Source organism: Parambassis ranga, chromosome 22, assembly GCF_900634625.1.
Source record: "Parambassis ranga chromosome 22, fParRan2.1, whole genome shotgun sequence".
NCBI lineage: Eukaryota > Metazoa > Chordata > Actinopteri > Ambassidae > Parambassis > Parambassis ranga.
This window is the reverse complement of record NC_041042.1, coordinates 14,887,528-14,909,656: the sequence shown is the minus strand read 5'-3', so window position 1 is coordinate 14,909,656 and position 22,129 is coordinate 14,887,528. Positions and strand designations below refer to the sequence as shown.

General features: G+C 45.4%; 1 protein-coding gene across 4 annotated transcripts; it reads right to left on the bottom strand.

Moving 5' to 3' along the window:
- Positions 1-1,840: 1,840 nt before the first annotated feature.
- Positions 1,841-21,204, bottom strand: mideasb (mitotic deacetylase associated SANT domain protein b). Of its 4 annotated transcripts, none has more exons than XM_028395088.1 (13): positions 20,883-21,204; positions 17,018-18,803; positions 15,023-15,295; positions 14,190-14,535; positions 14,012-14,078; positions 12,416-12,558; positions 12,146-12,249; positions 9,858-9,933; positions 9,265-9,353; positions 8,551-8,694; positions 6,826-6,918; positions 5,920-6,119; positions 1,841-5,205 (listed from the first exon to the last, which is right to left on the bottom strand). In XM_028395088.1, the coding sequence occupies exons 2-13, from the start codon at positions 18,590-18,592 to the stop codon at positions 4,968-4,970; spliced, it is 3,348 nt and encodes a 1,115-aa protein (XP_028250889.1). In that variant the 5' UTR covers positions 18,593-18,803; positions 20,883-21,204; the 3' UTR covers positions 1,841-4,967. The 4 variants fall into 4 exon arrangements, with proteins under 4 accessions (XP_028250889.1, XP_028250890.1, XP_028250887.1 ...); XM_028395089.1 differs by having other exon boundaries at positions 6,826-6,915; XM_028395086.1 differs by having other exon boundaries at positions 6,796-6,918; positions 20,883-21,203.
- Between the last annotated feature and the right edge of the window lie 925 nt (positions 21,205-22,129).

Genomic DNA, 22,129 nt, shown 5'->3' with positions numbered 1-22,129 from the left:
ATATTCATCAGGTTTCTCTGAGCCTCGGGGGGATTTCGGAGCTCTAATGTAGCGAGGACAGTTATAAATAACTTGTGGCCTCTCTGTGTCACTGTGATGGATGTTGTGCAGCACCAGAGTTGTCATTAAAATGGAGGAATTTCTCAGAAGTGTGTGTTTTTTTTTAATGTTAAAGGATGAGACGTGAATGAGCTTTCGTGCAATTTTCTGAAACCCTCCAAATCTTCACCCAGATCTGTAATTTCCTCCAGCTGTATGATACTCAGATAAAGTTGTGTGTTCTTCCTCTCCCCTCCTTCTTCGGCTCCACATCCCTCATATTTGTGTACTCCCCCCCCCCCCCCCTCCTCCTCTTCCTCCCACGGCTTGGAACAGGGAAAGAGAGTAGGCAAGGACACATCTGAGCCGCATGCTGTTCTTGTTTGGCTTTCCCTGATTTGCCCTGCTGCTCACACTGGTGCTAGTGGGAGTAGGCATCGTTTTATCTCCGCTGTCAGATCATTCTGCACCTCAGTTATCGCTTCACAATCTTACACAGTCACAGTTGAATACACTCACTCAGTTGTGGATTATAGTTTTTACATGCTGCTCGCTGTAGTGTAGAAAAAAAGACACCAGGGGAAAGCAAAGCATAGTGACAGGTCTGAAAAAACAGACTTTGGAGGCTGGACTGTAGCTGCAGCCTTAGATGAAGAGCTGCTGACAAAGCATTGTTTTTCAAGCCAACACCTTCAGTTTGAACATGAATCAGAAGAAATATGTTTCTAAAAAACTAAAATACGGTAAATCAATAGATAAAGTGATAGATTTATCATTTTTATGGGATTTTTCCTCTGAAGTTATGTGTCTCATATTCCATGGGAATGAACACATATTCAAGCACACCCTCATGTCTGTGGCACAAGTGAGACATCTTGTGGATCACCTGGAAGTGGATTGTTGGAACCTCGCCTTTGCCAGCTGCCCAGGAGTGCTTGAGAAGCAGACTAAGGCAGATGTTGGACTGACATCAAACAAATCTACAACCTATGTGAAGGCTTGTGTGTCTTCATCACTGGGTTTGGCTTCAGTAAGGCATTTTTCAGTCCACCAAACAACTGACCATGCTGGAAGTCTGCTCGCACCAGACCTATGAGGAGTGCAGCAGGCTGCAGTGAGTCCTGAGTCCATGGGCTTTTTAAGCCAATGTTGCTTGAAGGGGGCAGAAAAACCTGGGGTGTGATCAACCCTGAATGGGCGAGGGTGTCTAATGTTAAGAGGTCTGTAGTGACATAATGCATTCTAGTGCACATGTGGGATACATCGTTCATCTTTACACATTTATAAGTTCCATTTAACTGCCATAATATATCAAAAATCACATAAAACTGTCACACGGTGATGTGTAAATATCTCTGCAACACAGAGGTCACACAACATATTTTAACATTTACAAAAAGGACTTAAATCTAGACATCATAAACCATCTACATTATATAATCATGATCATGAACAGTATTGTTGCCTTGTTTTATATGCCTGACTGTAGGGACACTCACAGCAGAGCAGCTGTTAGTGAACATTACAGTGCAAATCCCTCTGAGACACTACTGGGATGATGTCACATCAACAACTCTGATGTGACACCTCCAGCTCATCAAACTACATGTCAATAATCATAAAACGCTTTAGATATACAGCTGAAAATGACAACAGCGCCCTCTTCTGTTCCCTTAGTGTGCTTCGGTGCATGAAAAGCTGGAACAATGCTTCCCCCTTGTGCCTCACAGTGAAACTACAACAACACTGGCCACCATTTGAATGTTGTGTTTTTGGGAAAGAAGCACACTCCACAAAGCCCTGCTGAGTATTTTAAAACTTTAATATACAGTGCTTCATAAATCATTACTAAAAACACAGGTGGTAAAAATCAAAATCAAAACAAATAAGTTACACCGTAGTAAAAAGCACTTGAGATTCCTTTCCGTTTATCATCATTAGTGTGAACCCCATAAGAAAATAGCATAGAAAGTATGCAAACATAGAATTCCATTCATATATATAATTCTACTCTTTAGCTAAATAAACCTTTTGTCCCCTTTTAAATTCCCTTATACCAACTGAATGAAAAAAGTTTAGAGCTGTGAATTCATGGCCTCAATTTCATCCCTAAATTCTGCTTTGAAAACCTTTTTTTTCCTGACAACAGCAGCCCCCCCCGACAAGAACCTCAAGACGAGTCCAAATAAGAAGGAAAAAATATAAATTAACATACCAAACATGTGAACAGTCTGCAATACTTTTTTGTTTGTCTCCATTGACTGGCGTAGTTTTACCTCAAAGCACTCATACTCACCACATTGACGACACACACACACACGACAACACACTCTCTCATACGCATAAACAGTCTGTGCATAGACCCAGGTTTTACATGTGGAGTAACTGGAGCCATCCCTCTGCGCCCCCCACCCCCAGCTCCCCACTGTGGTTTGTCCTTTAAAGGAAAATAACCCTTTAACCCATTTGTTGCTACGGCAACAGAAGCTGGCTCCAGGCAGAAAGGGCTCAACATAGATATATGTAGCAATAGACAGATCAAAACATCCTCATATCAGCAACTAGGTAAACAGAGAAAGAGGCAACCATAGATACACACAGGACAAGAGTGAGTCGATGGATCTGATCATAAAATCAATAGCTCAAATTGCTTTTATATTTCTGTCACGCTGACAAATCTGCATTTATTTGCACTTTTTTTGGTCATTGATGCATACGTAAGCAGTGTCAAGCTGCCCTTGAGTAACTGCTGACCCACAAAGCCAAGGTTTCAGTGGAGCGCGTTAGTGCCACAACAAATCTAAATGCAGACTGAGACGCTTTTCCGTGCCAGCAGAAGACAAGGAAGGTAAAATATCAGCAGACGGGGGACTTTAGTGCAAGAATACAAGTTTGATAAGAGTCCGCTGTAAGAACATGCAAACTTTCAGAGTATATTTTAGCACGTATGCTGTGAGGAAAATGACATGAAAGCGCCTCATATCAGCATTCAGACTCCCCTGTGGAAAAGCTGTAGCAGTCAGTTTTTGCCAGTAAACTAGTTGCCATCATTAACAGTCTGAAGAGATCGGTTCAGTGTTTTGATTTCAAAGTGTGACTTGCAGCAAAGAAATGCTGCATAAAAGTAAGAAAAAGCATCGACATGCCTGCACTCAGAAGCCCCTTATATAAAAACCCTGTGAATTTGAGGCCTGGTTAAGACTTTCTGTTTGTCTTTACTTCCTGTTTGGAATTATTCAAATGTCAACAGCAGTCTGGGGAAAGTGAAAGGGCTACAGTGCTGAGGTAGAAAGTCAATGATATAAGATGTCTGCTTTTAAAAAGCAAAGAAAAAAAAGAACTGCAAAATCTGGATCAGGCTGGGTCTGCAGCGATTATCCATTTCTATGAATTTACTGGTAAAAACTGAGACTTATAAGTAGTGAGAGTCTCCTGCAAAATCTGAATCTGTGAAATTTTCAGGAAGTCTGTGGGTGCATGGAGATGCATCTTTGAATTGATCTGTGCTGGTTGTTGTCCTCACCGCTTCGTTATGTGTGTATCTATAGAGACCTGTGGTTTCAACAGTCTGAGTCAGCGCCTCCTATCAGTTACAGGGTTGACAGCGAGGCATCCAGAGCAGCCGGTTGCAGGCATGACAGAGAGAGAAAGAGAGAGAGAGAGAGAGAGAGAGAGAGGGGGGAGAGTCCGAACACTTGGGTTAGGGGGAAGGGGAAGGGGAAGGGAGGAAGGGGTCAACTTGTTCTATTGCACATACATTTCTGCCTTATTCTTTTATTTCTGACTTCCAAAAAAAATCTCACAGTTATAAACAGGCAGCAAGTAGCATTAATTGTTGTTTTCTGTTTAAATAAAAAAGAAAAAGACAAAATGGGAAAAAAAGCGCTCAATTAAATTGCAGCCAAAAACCAAGATATAATAATAATAATAATATAATAATGTTTATAATCATCAACAGGAAATATTCACAAAAACAACAACAATAACCATATATAGCTACACGGGCAGAAAAAGTAACATTACCTGCATATATATCAATATATGGATACATATTGATATATATGTAAAACAACAGTGTAAAATTGATTGTCATTTCGAGATAAAAAGCATCAAAACATCCAAGGCATCAACAGTGAGGAACAAACTGGGGGCTATAAAAGGTGACGGTGGGTGCAGGGGTTTACAGAACTGAAGCCCAACTGAAGAGAGAGAGAGAGAGAGAGAACCCATTTGGTGCATGTCATGCGTCTGAGAAAGCTTTTGGCAGCTTTGAGCGGCGAAACAGAGACAACAGTCTGCACATGCCATCCATCCATCCATCCACCCATCTGTCTGTCCAAACCGGAGCGGAGAAACCAACAGCATGATGCGTCCTCCCCCCCTCCAGCTGTCAGATTTCATGCTGTCACAAAACTTCATCCGATGCTGGATGGGCTGGATGCAGCTTAAGCAGGCGTGTGCTGTGGCTCATCACCAGGAAAAGAAGAAGAAGAAGAAGAAGAAGAGGAAAAAAAAAAGGGTCCAACTAGTTCCACGTCTGTCAACGCAAAGCAGAGCGAGACTCAAAGTGCTGAGGAAGGCCGCGGCTGGGAGTGGTGAGGAGGACAGCGCCGAGAGGAGCGGCATGGCTTTGATTTGACCGAGCCCTGTGACCAAGAGAGGTAACTCTTGAAAAGCTTTTTTTTTTTGAAGCAGAGTAAAGGGGAGTCGTGGTGAGTTTCTGGAAAGCACGTCATTAAGCACACAGTCTCACACAGTCCACGCATTCACAGTTAAACATGGGATATATCGTCCCTGAATGTGCCACGCAGCGGAAGTCGTCTTGTTCCACCAAATTTACACAAATTTCACCGGTGGGTTGCCTTTTTTTTTTGTCCCTTCACCCATTCCGCGCTGCCTGTTTGCAGTCTGTGTGTCCGGCCTTCCTTTCACTGCCAGTCTTCATCGTCCTCGTCCTCTCCGTCTGACGAGTCGTCGTTGGTGCTGTCGCCGCCCATCTGTCGCGTCCCGTTCTGCTGCCGTGCGGCCAGGATGGCGGCGGCCTCGGCCGCTGCTTTAGCCGCCGCCCGCTCCTCGGCCTCCTTCTGGCGCAGCGCTGCGGCCTTCTTCTCCTGCTCGGCGTGGCTCTTCATGTGGGCGCTGCGGCTCTTTACTTTGTAGAAGATCCTGTGGGACAGAAGGAGAAAAAACAACACACATGAAGACTGTGCGGTGCATGGAGATGTGGCAACGTAACGACAACTCACAACAATGAAACGGGCCTGCGCACAACAATTACTTTAATAGGTTTGCTATCATTTCCTCATAAAATCATGAAGTGCTCCATTGTTCGGTTTAGTTCTTCAATCATAAGTAGGTCACAGAGACACTGGTGTTTCTTTTCACATCATTACATTTCCTGTAATTGATCAGACCCTGCAGGGGTGGATTATCTATAATGAGAATGCTCTCGGCAGCTTCACTATATTACAGAGTGAGCACAGCTCTTGTCAAGTCATTGGGTAGAGTTGCATTGACGAGAGGCGCGATGTGCCGTTATCTACTCTGTGTTGCAGTTGCTAGGACACAGTTGGCAATAACAGGGCCGGTGTTGCCAGAGGACGAGCTGTTATTTAATCAAAGCCTGGCAGAGCGGTTTGATTCTTTCAAACAGACACCATGAGACATTTGCCTCTGTTTACCAATGCACATTCCAAGTGGGCAATAGCAGGACCAATATTTCCTGCAGAATTTTTTTTTTGTGTGTTTTCTATCCAGCTTGTCCAAAGACACTTACGTAACAGGAGTGAGTGAGTGAGTGCTGCTGGGCAGATTTGCATAAGTAAACAGAGCCAAACAGGCCAAACAGCGGTGACCGATGTGAAAGCTCTCATCACTGACCTGCCGCATTTCTTGCAGGGGAACTCTCCCTCCTGAGCGGCTGCGGCTTTGTTGCCCGTTGACGGGCTTGTCCGACGTGCGTTGCCATCGTAGCGCGGTTTGGAGCTGGGGGGCGGTGGGTGAGGTGGGTGGATGACCCTGGATAGCGGCTGCTCCCTCCCCACGTCCTCCTGGCCTTTCATGATCAGGACGGTCCCCGGCTGCACGCAATAAAAGAGAGAGAGAGAGAGAGAGAGGCGTCGTTAACATGAAAGCTCCAAATACTTCCAGCACGTTCGCTGGGTGCAATTAAGAAAAATAATGAGCCCTCTAGCAGCTTTATGAGCAGCTTTTAAGCAGGATAGCATTACACTGGACACAGCGTAAGAAAACAGACGGGCAGAAAAGGACAAAAGCTTCTTGCTGAGTCATCGTTGGCCTACAGCTATAATGGAGTTGCACAACAGTGAGAGGTGAACGTCAGTTATCTCTTCTAAATCCCCAGGGGGGGGCACCAAATCCAACATTCACCTAGTCGGACAGAGTTCAAAAGGACAAACAGTCAGGAGGCCAAATGAGGTCCGTGAAGACTGAAATTAAGGAAAAACTACGTCCATTTTATATAATGTGATCTGGTATGAAGGTCTTTGTATGAAATGTCTCATGTATAGGCTTACGAAGTTACGTTTGTCGGCCATATACACAAAATAAGAATCCATCCATCACCTGGAATACTGACCTGTTCAAATAAACTGATTGCATATTTTGCAAAGTTTGTTTCGTATCTGGATGTAGGCTGAAACATCCATAAATATCTCCTTCATTAAAAGGACAGATAGCTGTGCTGTGCACCTATAGATCCTCATTTTATTCACACACTCATTGCTTCACACTCACATTGTCAGTGGCCTGCAGCGTGTGTGTCACCTTGGTGGGGCAGGCATCCTGTTTCCTGTCAGCTGACCCTTCCCACTTCCTGCTGTCCTCCTCCGGCTGTGGCTCCAGTCTGTGAGAGCCCTGCTGGACGATTTGAAATGACACAAAGTGCTGAACATGTTGACAGTTGAATATGAGCAAGAAAACTGCAATGAATGTCTACATCACATGTGTCAAACTCAAGGCCAGATCCGACCTGCTGCAACATTCATCCATGATGTCCAAAACATATATGATCCGGCCTGAATCTTTCTTCTTTTCATTATTCATATTAATCTAAACTACCTGGAATTTGTCATTTGGGAGACTGTTTTGAGGATGGATTTTTTATGACTTTTGATCAACTAAAAACTAAATACAATCTTTCCAATAAGACTTTTTTTCTGTTATCTCCAATTGAGATCATTTATCAGAGGTGTTTTAGGACATGACTTGGCTTTGCCTAGTCTTACAGTTGTTGAGGAGTATCGGAGTATGAAGTACAACAAATACAACACTTGGGCCCCGTTCACACTGGAGAAAGTCCATCCAGCTAGAGCAGGATCGAATCCAGACAGACTTTAAGCTGGATACGTTCAGACCTATTTTCAAATGGCTATCACACACACACACACACACACACACACACACACACACACACACACACACACACACACACACGCCCTCAATCCGGGTTAATCCGGCTTGTTTGCTGTCCTCCAAACCACTAGGTGGCGCCTTTTTTTTGGTTTTAAAAGCAGTTTATTCCTTTGTAGCCATGTGAAAAATAAACGGCGCTAGCCGGATTCGCTAGCTGCATTTGCAGTCAGACCTGAGCCAGATGTAAGCCAATCCGGCTATATCCACCTCCGAGAGGTGGATTGAAATCAAGCTGGATATATCCGGATTCGCGTTGTTCAGACTCAGAAACAAATTATCCGGATATATCCAGATACGGCTCGAATCCTGCTCTAGTCGGATTGATTTCCCCAGTGTGAACAGGCCTTGGAGAACAGCTTTGGTCAGAGTTGTGCCAGGACAGCTTATCTGCCATCATTAACTCAGGCACAGGCTTGTTCACCATAATTTTCATCATCAGTTGAATTTAACTCCAGAGAAAATTCACAGGTCTAAACCCGACCTACCCGACTCTTGCTTCAGATGTAATACAGAAGTAGGAAATTTTTTACACTGTACCTGGTTCCTGCACTAAGATCAAAGGATTCTGGCTTGACTTCTGTGAGACCTTTAGCTGCGGCCAGAAAGTGCATCACTATTACACGGAAGTCTGACTCCCCTTTACTCTTTGCTAAGTGGTATTTGGAAATTAACTGCTGCATACCTCTGGAAAAAAATCACATATAGCCTTAGAAATGAATATAAGACTTTTGTTAACATCTAGCAACCATATCTGAGTTACACTGAGGTATTGATAAAGCAGTGATGAAATGTTTGATTTCTCTGTAAGACAATGTATATGTATGGTGCGACACATGCAGCACATGGTCTTGTTTGTTTTGTATGTATATGCAAAAGAATAAAATAGAATATTTTTATTCTGTCACCATGATAGCTGCATCTTTTATTAATCTACATTTACAATAATGAGACAGTGGAGAGAGAGAGCTGCAGCCTTGACTAATCAATGAGGATGTTGAGAGATGATGTTTCAAAGCTAAATAAAGCTGCTGTTTTATGGATTAACTGATCTATCTGTGTCTGCGTCATGTGACTGACCTTGTGGTCCATCTCCTCCTCAGCGGTCCTGCTCTCCAAAGGCTCTGCCTCGCCGTAGAGCAGCGTCCCATTGCGGCCAATCTTCACATGTTTCTTGTACGTGTAGTAGTACTCCACACACTGCGCCACTGTCTTGGTGGTTACCTGAGGATCACAAACACACACACACACACACACACACTGTTAATGGCATTAGAATGCTGCTAAAAATATCCACATACCACCTTCATATGAAGCAGACTGCATGGAGTGTGAATATGTTTGAGCATTATAGCAATTATTACTACCAAGTTCTACACTTCTGAGAAGCCTTGTTCCATGGATTACTGGTTAAAGTGTTATATTTTTCTTGGCATTCAATGTAGTACTTTCTTTATTTCGACAAAAAAGCCATTTATACGTCCAGTCTTGAAGCTTTTAATTTTGTCTTGTGACTCATAGAACATACATTTTTCCTCCATTCTCACCCCTGAAGTGGTTCAGATGAGAAAATTATATCTTTTTGCACTGTTGTGGGAAAGCTATGATTGAGTGTGACACTGAAAATAAAATACTGTTCCACGGTGACTGTATTTCCTTTTCCTCCACCCACTCGAAAGGGAGGAAAAGATAACATGAAGAGCATGCAGTGCAATGTTGGGAGGTCTGTTGTCTCCTTAGCATCTGCTGGAGCCATGAGTCTCCCTCTCCCTTTGTCTCAAAGCAAACACATACCTGTTTCTGCACCATGAAGAAGTCCTTCTTGTATGAAGTGATGCCTTTGTTGAACTGGCGTCTCTCAGCTGCTGTCCAGCTGTCTGATCCTGGTGGATGCAGCAGAGAAAGACAGAGAGGGTGGAGGACAGGCAGAAAGAAAGATTTAAAAGGACAAGGATGCTGTCAGTTAGAGACCAGTTTAAAAACACTCCAAAATGATCTACTTCCACATTACATTCAGGGTATTTGGTTCAATCCCACCCCCACCCTGTAGACTACACACACACAGTCAAATCACAGAATAAACAATGGCTTTCCTGTCTTCTGCTTGGGATTAACCACATGCTGGTAGCCCCCTCCTTCCCTCACCACGCTGACCCTGACAATCCTCCACAGTCACCCACTACCACTAGCACACACACCACTGCAGCTGCCACTGCTCAGAGGCAAGTCAGAGGCTAAGAATCCATCTTTGTGACTGCATGTGGCTGGTCTTAAGCATAAAAGCACGAATAATGGCATAAGTTATGAGCATCTGTCTTTAAAGACGGGGGTTTAATCAGATGATTATCAAGACACAATCAATAAAGCAGATCATAACCATTTATTACCTGAGTAGTGGTAGTTGGACAGATGATGAGACTTGGGGAAAATGGGATTCCTCAGCATCAGCATGGACAGAGCGGCCTGAAAAACAAATAACATTTAATAAATATCGCTTCGAAAAACAACAAATGAGGCACAGCGGCAGCATAGCAGGGATACTTATGAGCCTTTATGCAATCAGGCCCTCCCCAAGTTGCGCTCTAATTGTTTCATTTAAACACGCAAAACACAACAGAGCCAAACAATGAATCAGCACAGGTAACCGGAGCGTGAGCTATCCGCCATTCTTGTTTTCTTCCCTGGAATTACCAGAGTGAGTCATCACTGGACTCTGTGCCGCTGTCAAAATATGAATTAACTTGTTAGTTGAGAAGAAACTGTGCACGACTGCTGGAAGACGGCAGTTTGAACCGGACCGCTGCAGAGAGTAGGCGCTAAGACGCCCCCCCACCCTCCTCTCTTTTCCTGTAGTTTCCTTGACAACGTTGTACTAGTGCTGGTCGCTAAGGGCTGCCTCTACATCTTCAGTAATGGAAGTATTGATTTATGTTGTGTGTAGTGCAAAAATCTGGTTTTATTCTTCAACAGCCTTCCATAGTTACATCTTGAAATTAAAACATAACAGATGTGTCAAAGATTAGCAGCCACATATATCTAAACATGTTTGTTGAGACATACTACAGCACTTTGCCATGTTCCGATTATGCTTGTATGCTGTGAACAACAACAACCTATTAATAAAGTGTGTACTTAACATATAACATTAAAGGTAGGGTAGGAGATTTTGAAAACTCAGTGAGAGTCAGCCAGATTTCCAAAGTAAACACACGCCCCTTTCTCTCGGAGATCACCCCGAAGCCACACCTCCCAATCACATGGACGCACATCACCTGAAGACGAGCTGCGGTCTGTGACTTCAACCATCATGCACGTACCTCTCTGGTGCCCGCAGAGCAGGAAGAGAGTGACAACCAGCCAATACTCCGTGCAGGGTCCACCCGGAGGATTGGCTGATGTTTTATAGCTTCCACAGATGATTCATATTCTTCGTTTTAATGTGAAACTGCCGAACTAATTGGTTGCTATCGGATTGTAAAGAGAAGTTACACTAATTTAACAAAAAGTGCATCAGAATGAAATCTCCTACCCTACCTTTAACATTTACAACAATAACTTAATTAACAGTGTAGAAAAAAACATTGTCTTTATAGTATCCACTATTCAACGATTGTATCTCTTTACATATATCTGTTGTTTTTCTAGTGTATTATCCAAACAAAGCGTATGCAGCCATTACTCCCACCATCCCACTACAAACTCCTTTATAATTCCAATAATAATACATTTATTAAATATCACTGTATCCTCCTTTTGATGAGACTGAGCTCCAGTAGAGAAGCTGCCTCACAACACTTAACAGCGACCACTATTTGACCTCATTACAACAACAGACGCTGTGCATAATGCATCTATTATATATCTGTTTGTTTAATTTAACTGGATGCACTGTGCAGATGATTTATTATCGTGCAGTGTGCTGTTTAATACAGCGGGGTCGTGCGTGAGTTCCAGTTGTTGACCCAGAGGAAGCCCTGATGATGACCTGCAGAGGTCTGACTGTGATGTTACAGGTATGAGACACAGGATGTTCAGTGTCACTTCTGCAGCATAGGCCGAGCACCCATCTGTCCAGTCATGGTGACAAAACCATGACTATGACCGGAAATCAGAAACGAACATCTGACTCAGCTTTCTATCACATGTCACAATCTGATCATTGGAGCACTACAGAACGTGCAGCTTTATGTGTTTCTGAAAGGGAGCATCAGCAGCCCGCCTCAGGATAAACAATCTGACCGTTTTACTATCTCAGTCATCTCAGGCTACCACAGTTTCAGAGCCAGGCCCAGTGAAATTCTACAGATCAGTCACTTCCGTTCAGCAATAACACCTCTGCAGTCATTCAATGACTACATTTACATGCACACAAGAAACCGGGTTACATGGAGATAGAAGGTCAACGCAGGAGAAAGTATGTGCATGCACTGCAGCAACCAGATTAAAATTCCGATGACTTGATTTTTTTTGTATCCTCGATAAAAATGAATGTGATCTGTGCAGTGTTTGAAACACCTACAGACGTTGTGTAAGAATAAACCACTCGTGCATGTGTAGTGCAGAAGGAAACCCAGCTCGAGTCAGAGAAGTTTAAACCACAGCCGCTGGTCATTTTTCTATTATCTATGCATGTCTCTGCACAGCCACTCAATATGGATTGTTCTGTAGCACTCACCATTATGTCCCCTTTGCACTCGTAGAGACAATGGTGGGCTAACTCCTGGTTGGTGCCTCCTCCATACAAAACACTGGAGCAGGCCAGGTGCATCAGGTCTTTCACTGAAAGAGACACAGTCACAGTGAGCAACAGGGAAAAAAAGATTTGACTGTCAATAACAGAATATTTGCTTTAACATCATTAACATCATAACACGGTCGTTATTTTTGCTTTCAGTTTTATGTGATGCAACCGTTATGAAATAATGTATCAGGCTGTTTTTCTTACCTTTCTCCTGGAAGTCTGGCTTCACCTCCAGTTCGTCGAGTGGAGTCCAGACTAACTCTGCACGGTGGTGATCCAGATCGGCAGCTGACCGTTGCCTCAGCTCTGGCACCTCTGCCTGATACCGGGACCCAATATTTATCCGTCTGGACACAGGACAAGGAGTGTTAGTGAATCTGATCCTTTCATCAAGTGCCTAAATGCCTCCTGTATATCAACTTTCATTTTATAGTAAAGCACTTGTTATTTCTGAGATCACATTTGTATTTCATGAATTCTCCACAGTAATAAATGGATAATAAAAATGATTAATTGGAAAATAAGGACTAAATAAACAAAAAACAAAAGCTTGCAAATCAGATATAATTCTCTAAAGCTGACGTGTCAACTGACAACAACAGAAAATTATGCTGCAAAGAGATTCAGGCTGAAGAATAACCCCACCCTTCACTGCATTTCCAGCTGGCCTGCAGTATTCCCCCCAGTGTGTGTGTGTGTGGAAGGTGGGCTGCAAAGAGTTGACCTGCGATGGCACTTGTGTGTTTGGGTATACAACAGACCCAGATGAAAGCATGATTTATGGGAAGCCAGATTAGCTCGTCCCTGACTAACTGCTGAGCAGCTGGCATCAGTCAGCCAACAGCTTGCACAATGCACTCCCATAAACTGCATCTCCTTGTTGATGCAACTACAGAAAAACGACTTCCCTTCCATGCTGCTGCTCTAATTTTTATTCACATCCTCTTGCTCTGTACCCTGTTTTGGATATGGATTACCTGCTTATGTAAATATGAAGGATTTAATGCATGCATTCCACCCTAGTCTTATCTCATGCATCGTTTACTATCCTTATACTGTCTTCCAAGTTTAAGAACACATGACACATGTTATTATCAAAACACTGCCTTATATAGAGCATGACTGCAAACCTCTAACTCTTAGGCCTTAAATCTAAACTTACTGAAACTCTGACTGCTCTGTAAGCGCTTCTTTCATGTTTCTGACAAAGTCAACGTGTTTGCGCTAGTATTAACGTGCAGCTGCTGTTGCCGTGGTAAGCTTGAGGCAGCCCCCCCCCCCCCCCCCCCCCCCCCCCCGGCCAGCCCTAAAACCCAAGTAGGACATCTTAAGGATTATCACTTTATTGTCACATATGGCACACCTCTGCATATGTGTCCATTCTAAACACATTACTGCCCTGCAACGCTAACATTTGCATATCGCGCTAGCAACACAAGCAAAAACAAAACAATTTTGTGGCCTTGTCTTTGACAGTTAAATATGGACTTGTTATGACAGAATGCATTTTATTCAGCGTAGTCAGATCAGAATACTGGCACTGATGCTAGCAGGGGAAAAGATTCCAGCGGTAGCAGCGGTGGGGTGGAGGGGCTGCATTAAATGATGGGTTTAAAATTTCAAGAAGTGTGTGTTCTCCTTCAGGACATTTCATGATTCAGCCCAGTGTTATGGTCTGAATAATTGATTGCAGAACTCTTACTGCAGCTATGCTAATGCATGCTTTAGAGTACCCCCCTGAACAGAACCCACCCCAAACCCACTGCTTCTCTAATGAAGGATAATGAGGAAACTACTCACGGCTCGATGCTGACTGGAGTGGCCTCACTCATAGCAGACAAAACTGGTGGTGTGATGTCGCAGCTGTCTGCAGAGGCACACAACACATAACATACTCAGTAAAACAGGTTAAAAGATTATTATGAAAAACTGTTGCCGGGACTGAATACATTTTCATAGCACTGTAGTGTTAACTCACTGGAACGCAACAGGCTGCGCGTGGCGGACTTGGGTGTCGCGGGAGGCGGCAGGCCGGGGCCGCTGGCTGCAGCAGCGGCGGATGACAGAAGCGTTGAGAAGTAGAGGCCCGAGCCTTCACGAACAGGGCTGAGGATAGGCGGAGGTGTGTATGGGGGCATGGTGAGGGGGTTGTCTGCAAGACGTACAGGTGAGCGCAGGTGGCTTTGGTAGGGAGTGATGCTGGAGTACACAGGCGGAGCGATGAATAAACTGGGTTTAGGTGGCGGGATGAAGAGAGGTTCTGGCCGAGGACGACGTTTGGACTTTTTACCGTCGTCATCTTTTTCCCCGTCTGCGCCATCATTCTGGAAAGACAAAGGAAGAGTTTGTTTTTAATTGTTTCAAGTTGTATGTAAGATTACATATAGCTGTTTGTATGTATGTAATTCTGTGCAATCCTAGAGAAGCGAGGGCGCTACAACCCTCTACTGTATGGGACATAGTGTACAGTATAGCAGTGCTAAACCCTGCTAATCTGCCTGAGCTGGGATGGGGCAACTAGTTCACCAAATCCACCCCCCCTCACCCCTCGAACCTAAAGGGAAAGGGAGAAAAGTGTGCATTGATGAAATGGGGGCAGGGAAGACATGTAGCATAGTGGGGGGAAGGGAGAGTATGTTGTTGGGGCAATGTGGCACGAATTCAAGGATTTACAACTGGAATTAAAACAGGCAGAGACTAGAACGATGAAGCCAGTGTGAAACTAGACTATTCGTATTTAGCATCACCCTGTCAGTGTAACTTTAAAACAAAGTCTTCAAAAACAGGTAGCAGGAGTTAATATGTGCCAACCTGCTCTGAGCTCTCGGACAAGGAGTTCCTGAGTGAGCGTCTGCGGGTGACAATGACCGAGGGCTTGTGGTCGGCGCGGCCAAAGTCCTGGAGATTGGAGGGCCTGTGGGACCAGTTAGATGCCAGAGCAGCTTCTTCTCTGTCGGGTGAAGGGGGTTCCTGTCTCCGTACTGGAACGGACACAGGGATGACTAGCGGAAGAAGGCTTTCGTCTCGAGGCCGCTTAGAGTTCATTCCTTCTGTCTCAGTCGGACTCCACGGCCTGTGTGGCTCCTAAAAAAGATGGCGGATCAGATCACATTTCTATTGAAAATGTACACTAATGCACGTCAAAGGCATTCATTCATACTTGAAGAAAAAAAGCAAACTAATAAGATAAGAAACAAAAAGCAAAGACATCTCTGTGCTTGTTCCAACAGTCATGCTGCAGCATACAAATCCATTACAATAAGACTTTAACATAAACCGTAATAAGTGCAAAAACACCCCCCCCCTTTTAACACAGTAAATGGATTTTTAACAAAGGTAGCCGAGCAGCCTGCCAAACTGTAAACAGTACAGCAAATTTAAAAAACAAACATAAAGTCAATACTTAAATGGAGCATGAGCAGAGCTGTCAATACTACAAACAAAACAGGAAATGTGCTGCTTGTGAAAAATACACAAGAAACACAGAATATGACATTTTTCCAACAAGTATCTTGTTTGCACCTTGATGCTGTTAAGCTAGGTGCAGCAATAAGTGACTGAGTTTACATGCATGTCATGGGAGCCGTCCCTAAAAGCATTCTTCACGTTTTTTGTTTCCTTTGAGAAACCATAATGAGTGGGCATGAGCAGCCCGTTTGCTTTAGAACAGCGATCAACTGTGGAGCAACTTGAAAGCCATCTAAAGCACCACATCAGAGGGCTGTTGAAGGCAGATGCTGCATACTGTCGCTGCACACACACACACACATACATACGCGCTGCTTCTTCATGGGCAAAAAGGCATGCAGCAGTGTGGCTGTGCTGGATCTGTGCTCATTATTGCTGGTGGAAAACTCCAGCCTTTACACCAGAGTGGTGGAGAGACATTCTGCTGAGCACTGCAGGCAGGGCAACCCTGCACCCCTCCCTGTCCGGGAGGGAGGGAGGGGGTAGGGGGGCGGGCATGCAGAGGCCAGCCTGGAGTTTCTCTCCTTTGATAGGAGGTGGGGGGGAGGTGTGCAGGCATGTAACCAAACACACTGTCTACATGAGCAGCTACCCATGAGGCGAAACCAGGCCACAGCCATGCTGAGCTGCAGACACTCTGAATCAGTGCTGTTTGGCAACAGGACTTGTTGCACAATCAAGACACTCTGCACATAAACACAGATAAGCATATGACTTCACATATTACAGTCAGGCTACTTTGTTTGTGTGTGTGTGTTTTTTTTTGTTTAATATTCAACACATCCAGTGTGAACTGAAAGTCACACGATACTATTAATAAAGACCATGTTTAAACAGTGACAATATTCACATTTCACAACAAGCCTTGTTGTAGCCGAGCAGCTCGGTTGTGTGGTTTACGCCTGACTTGGTGCTGATTACTCTTCCAGCAACATGTTAATCACAAACAACACAAGTTTTGGCACCGTTTTCCTGGCAGTGACATTAAGTCGTTTGTTCCAGTTCCTGCTCTTGTTCTGGGAGTTAAAATCCCAATGCAATTATACCCTGGCATAACACTAGAAAAATAGACCTTTCTCCCTCAAGTTAAAATATTCATAATTAAGCCTCTCGCTTGCAGCCATGAGTTTAGATTCAAAATGCAAACTGCTGGGATTCACGATGGAATGGAACATCCAGTTCCTGTCTCATAATGGTTATTTTTGTGGCTCCCATGCTTGATAGAAAACAGCTGAGAGACAGATGAGTGAGCAAAACGGCAAGAAAACAGAAAAAAGGACAAGAGAAAGAAACAAAGATAGCAGGCAACAAACATAAGACATTTATTTCCAAACCTACCTCCACACCATGCGATGGCAGAAACTCCCTTTCCGAAGCCTCCCGAGCAAGCGTCTCCAGGTTAACCTCCTGGGATGCCCTGCGTTTCCTGCGTGTGCTTTGGATGACACCTGTCGGGGCTGCCTGGATGTCGCGGGCTCCGTTCTGAGATCCCTGCGGCTCTGGTGCCGATTGATCCGAAGATACAGCGAGAAAAGGGTTGTTGTTGGATGGCGCCCCACCTTCCTTGGACAGCCGTCGAGATCTGCGAAGCTGGGTTTGGGATTGAAGTTGTGTCTGCGGCTGGGTCTGGGACAGGGGGTCAGGCTGTAAGGGGGGCTGCAGCGAATCTGACGGCTGCTGGGGTTCGGGGGTGATGTCCTGGATGATTGGTTCCTGGATCTTTGAGGGAGCTGGAGCAGGGGACTCCTGGGAGTGTACCACCACAGGCTGTGGATGAGGGTGAGGGTGTGCATTTTGTGCACCAGGGTAATAGTCAAGCACATGGGGGTTTTGTTGCTGCAACTGCTGATGTTGCATTTGCTGCTGAATTTGGAGCTGTTGCTGCTGCTGCTGCTGCTGTTGTTGCTGCTGCTGTTGTTGTAGCTTTTGTTGCTGCTGCTCGTGCTGTATTTGTTGCTGCTGCTGCTGCTGTAGCTGTTGCTGGACATGCTGTTGATGCTGAATGATTTGTTGCTGCTGCATTTGTTGATGGTGCTGCTGCTGCTGAATTTGCTGTTGGATAATATGATGTTGTTGCTGGCGTATTTGTTCTTGTTTCTGCAGCTGCTGTAAGTGATGCGGGGGTTTGGTGTTTGTTGTCGAGTAGTTAGGTGGGTTAGGCAGAGTTGTCCTGTTTCCTTGGAACGTCTGGTAATAAGCTGGCAGGTGAGGCTTGGGCTGACCAAAGGCCAGCTGGAAGGGCTGCAAAACAGAGCTTCCTCCTGGGTGGGATGAACTCTGCTGCTGGGGGTTCAAAACCCCGGGGTTTAGGGTCTCCTGAAAGGTCTGGGACTGCTGCTGCTGCTGCTGCTGCTGTTCCCACTCCAGGCCCCGAGACTTTGTTGCATCCCTGTACACTTCAACTGCAGGTTTGTCTGGTGCTCTGTTGGGGGGTTGTTGATGTGGCTGTAAGCTGGACGTCTCATGCATCTGCTTCACAAATGCGTTCTGAGTCCTTGAGTCCGTTACATTAACGCCTCCAATGTAATTTGCAAAGTTTTGCCAGTTAGACACCGTAGCCCAAGAGGCAGCTCTCTGCTGCTGAGACAGTGATGGCTGCTGTTGGCTGGGCTCCTGGTGAGCCCACTTCATGGGCACAGTCTGCTGATAATGACCTCTGTTCTGATCCCCTTTATCCGGGCTGAAGATGACTGAATTGAGGTACATGTGAGGGCCTTCTGGATTGGAGGTCACAGTACTTGCAGCCTCACTCTGTGCAGGATTTGACGCAGTGCCGCTCGGGACATAGTAAGACCCCTCTGGGTGCTGCGAAGTCTCCTTCATTGCTACACTTTGATCGCTGAAAAACGTGATGCGTTTGCCTGTTCTTTTGGTGCTGGGTTTCTGCTGGGCTGGTAAGCTCATGACGGGCATGAAGAAGCTGAGGCAGGTAAATGTTTTCAGTCACACCCAAGTATACTCCACTGGCTGTCACCTGAATTTACCAATCCAAGAAAAAAAAAAGTTCGACAGCAAAAGCAGGAAACTCTTCTGTCCGCTCTGAAGTTCTTTGTGACCTGCTCACAGGTCGTCAGTCGGGGTCGAGCAGATCTTAAGATGTTTTTCCTCATTCATGGGCAACACCCTGTATAGAGAAAATGAGACAGAGGTCAAGCATTGAGCCACTGAGCCAAGAGGTCCCCACAGGGGGGGAGTGTCATTAGCATCCCTGCCACAGCCATGTAAAAACCTGCTGTTTGTTTTTTCAACAATGGAACTCCACTGAATGGTATTGGGTGTGATAATAGACCAGGGGAGGGGCAGGTCCATTCCCTAAGATCACACGGCACACAGGGATCACATCCAACATGTATACGACCAGACCTGCCTTTACTACCAGGACTATAGGGAGGCTGCTGACAGACAGTCTGATCAATAGCTCCTGGAAATGTCATTTTAAGATATTATTGCAAGAATTGTGGCCATTATGTCATCACAGCACAAACAGGTGCTGCAAAAACAACAATCAACTTTACGGCTTTTTATCAAATGCTTCATAACTGTGACTGAAAGGAAGCCCACTTTCCCGCCAAACCATCCTAACAGACGGCATACTGAACGTGATAGAAACCACTCTTTTTTTTTTTTACAACTATCTGACTCATCAGTGGTGAAAAGGGAACCCATGCCCTTTGAACCGTGGCTGCTGTTTCAAAAAGGAAGGGCAACGGAAAGTGAGCAAACATGAGTCACTGTGAAACCATCTATGTGAAGGAGAGAGAAGAGCAGAGAAGAGAGCAGGGGGGTAAAAAAAAAGTCCAACTGGCCCCGGAGACTGTGGCAGCTTATATAGGGAGATCTTGACAATTGCCATGGCAACCAATTATGATAATGAAAAATATTATCTGATGGCCAGGTTTCAGAACAGATTTCGACACCGTGCAGTCTGCCAAATTTCAAGATGCACGCAGATCCTGACTGTTTCTGTTAAAATTTCAATCCTTGTCCCATCTGTGTGGAAAATAAATAAAATAAAAAGCATGCAGTAGTGAACGGAAACAGGAAAAAAAGGACTTATCACAGTGGGAATCACCACAATCAAAGCAAACCGGCCTGCTGCAGGCCTTATGGTCAGACCATTACATAAATCAATAGCTGAATCTCTGTAACACAGCCCCTGGCAAAGTGCATCAATGATGAGAACTTAGGAAGTAACTGACAATTGTCACCCTTTCCTCTGGTGGCCTGGTAAAACACATGCTTCTTAAAATAGACAGTTGCAGCTGTTCAGATCCTGCACTGGCTCAGGGGCACCACTGACAGAGGAAAGTGAATGACCATGCAATGTGGCTAACAAACAGCATGAGCAGTGCCATGTGAGGTTACACATGCAAACATCCTCCAAATAAAAATGCATGATTTCTGCAGGATGGCCCTGCTGCCGAGGAATAACATGCTGATTACAGGGCGACCATGCTGTGTTGAGCAGTCTCTGAGCATTAACCCTCTCTGAGGTGAGGGATCATCATGACGCATCACAAGTGCAACCTTACACAAGCCTGGGGTTTAGCCTAATAAATAACGAACACGTTAAATTGGATTAAAATAAATGTCAAGCACCATTAGCCGCCCTAATCCATCGCCATTTCCTAATTTAACCCAGAACGTGTGGCACCCAGCGCGCATTACGCGGCCTGCACGGTTGCGAAGAAACGACACATAAAAGAAAATGCAAGAAGACACAACGTGCTCTGACGCTTCCCCTCCCTTCACTGCACTTTTTCCTGTGGCCAGCCAGCCAGCCAGCTCAGTGCTATTTACGAGAAGTCCTTTGTTGCAGGAGACGGATTACCCAGCTACTAATGCCATGACCCACTGCAACAAACCGAAGCAACAATGCTGGCTGTCTGACACAAGTGTGGCGGCGGCGGAGCGAACAAAACACAACAAGGCGTTAATCGATTCAACTTGTTGTCAATAGGTGAACACGTCACGTTTCTTCCCGTGCAATCCGCGCTGACTGACACATGAAACACATTAGACAGGCCAGCGATCAGTCCCGTAAGGAGGAGCTGATCAGCGGCGGCGGCAGCAGCAGCAGTGCGCGCCCAGTGCGAGGTAAACAAAACTTTCCCAGCAAGCCGTGGCCACAATAACATGCAGTGTCGACCACAACAACACCGCCAGTCATCGACAGCGCGTCTCCAAACCCCCCGATACTTACTGTGTTTGTCATGAAAGCTGCTAGTAACGGCGGCACACTCGCAGCTCTGCGCGGCCAGCAGCGGCAGCAGGCCCGCACAATACAGACCTGCGCTGACGGTGACTGCATACATCCCCGAGGTTGACTCATGCTATGCTGCTGACCTCACTCTCACTGGTACTTTTTCACCCCCCCTCCCCACCCGCTACAAAGTCAAGAGGAAAAAGGGGGGTCGACGACGTCGCTGCGTAACACAGTCCTTCCCGGTAGGCAACGGGGCGTTAATCTGCAGAAACGAGAGCGCAATGCCGCCGCTGTCTGTTGCACATTATTGCACTGTGATTGCACACAAAAAAAACTCACGCTGGCAATGCGGCCTTCTGCTGCACATCGAGTCTCTCCCTGTCTCCGCTTGTCTTGTGATCCCCCCCCTCCCCTCTCCTCTCCTCCCTCCTCCTCCATCGCCACCAGCTCGCTGGCCACACCCACTTCCATGCCCATATAAGGCTTTCCTCTGACACGCAAGGCGCTGTAATTTACGGAGCAAGATCCTTCTCAGTCCATGCGGGAAATTCCAACACACATGGGAGGACCGCGGGGATGAGGACGCACCCGGCCCCCGTTCACTTTCCTTTCACTATTCACACACTTCTCACCCTACCGACGAAATCCGCCTTAAAAATGCATGTGTGGGGTTTTTTTTACATGACATAGTAGAGCAGGGGGGGGGGGGTATTTATGGAAGATGCAGAAAGGGCCCTGGGGGCGTGGGAGGAGGAGGAACATACACAGATTTTTTTTTGTTTACATCAGTGCTGCTGGAGATACTTTCAGTATTTCCAGAGAATTTCATCCAAATCCAACATGTTAACACATCCTGATCACAAAAACAGACGGCACCACTAGAGCAGGACTTTTGGACTGGTTACATTAAAGACACAGAGTAATGAGATCATGACAAGCTGAGGCAGACTGTGACCCACTACACTACAACACGAAGAGGTGATAAATAATAAAACTACTGCATTCCAGCTATGACAACAGAAAATGTCAGGCTGACTGTACGTCTGCTGTCGTACTGAATGATCCTGCAGACTCACTGGACATGACCAAGCATGTGCCAGTCAGACTGTGGGGGCTTATGGTGTCTCCCTCTCTCCCAGACTCTCTCTCTCTCTATACCCTTAAAATAAAGTGCAAAGGCTGAAAAACTTCACAGACTTCACAGCTGACAACAAGTTGAGTCAGACTGACAAGCACCATGAGAC

Coding starts and splice junctions, on each gene's coding strand:
- mideasb (XM_028395086.1), bottom strand. CDS start 18,592: ATGCCCGTCATGAGCTTACCAGCCCAGCAGAAACCCAGCACCAAAAGA. Junction 15,296..17,017: donor TGCCATCGCATGGTGTGGAG/GTAGGTTTGGAA, acceptor CATCTTTTTTAG/GAGCCACACAGGCCGTGGAG. Junction 12,559..14,011: donor ACTCCAGTCAGCATCGAGCC/GTGAGTAGTTTC, acceptor TCCTGTGTCCAG/ACGGATAAATATTGGGTCCC.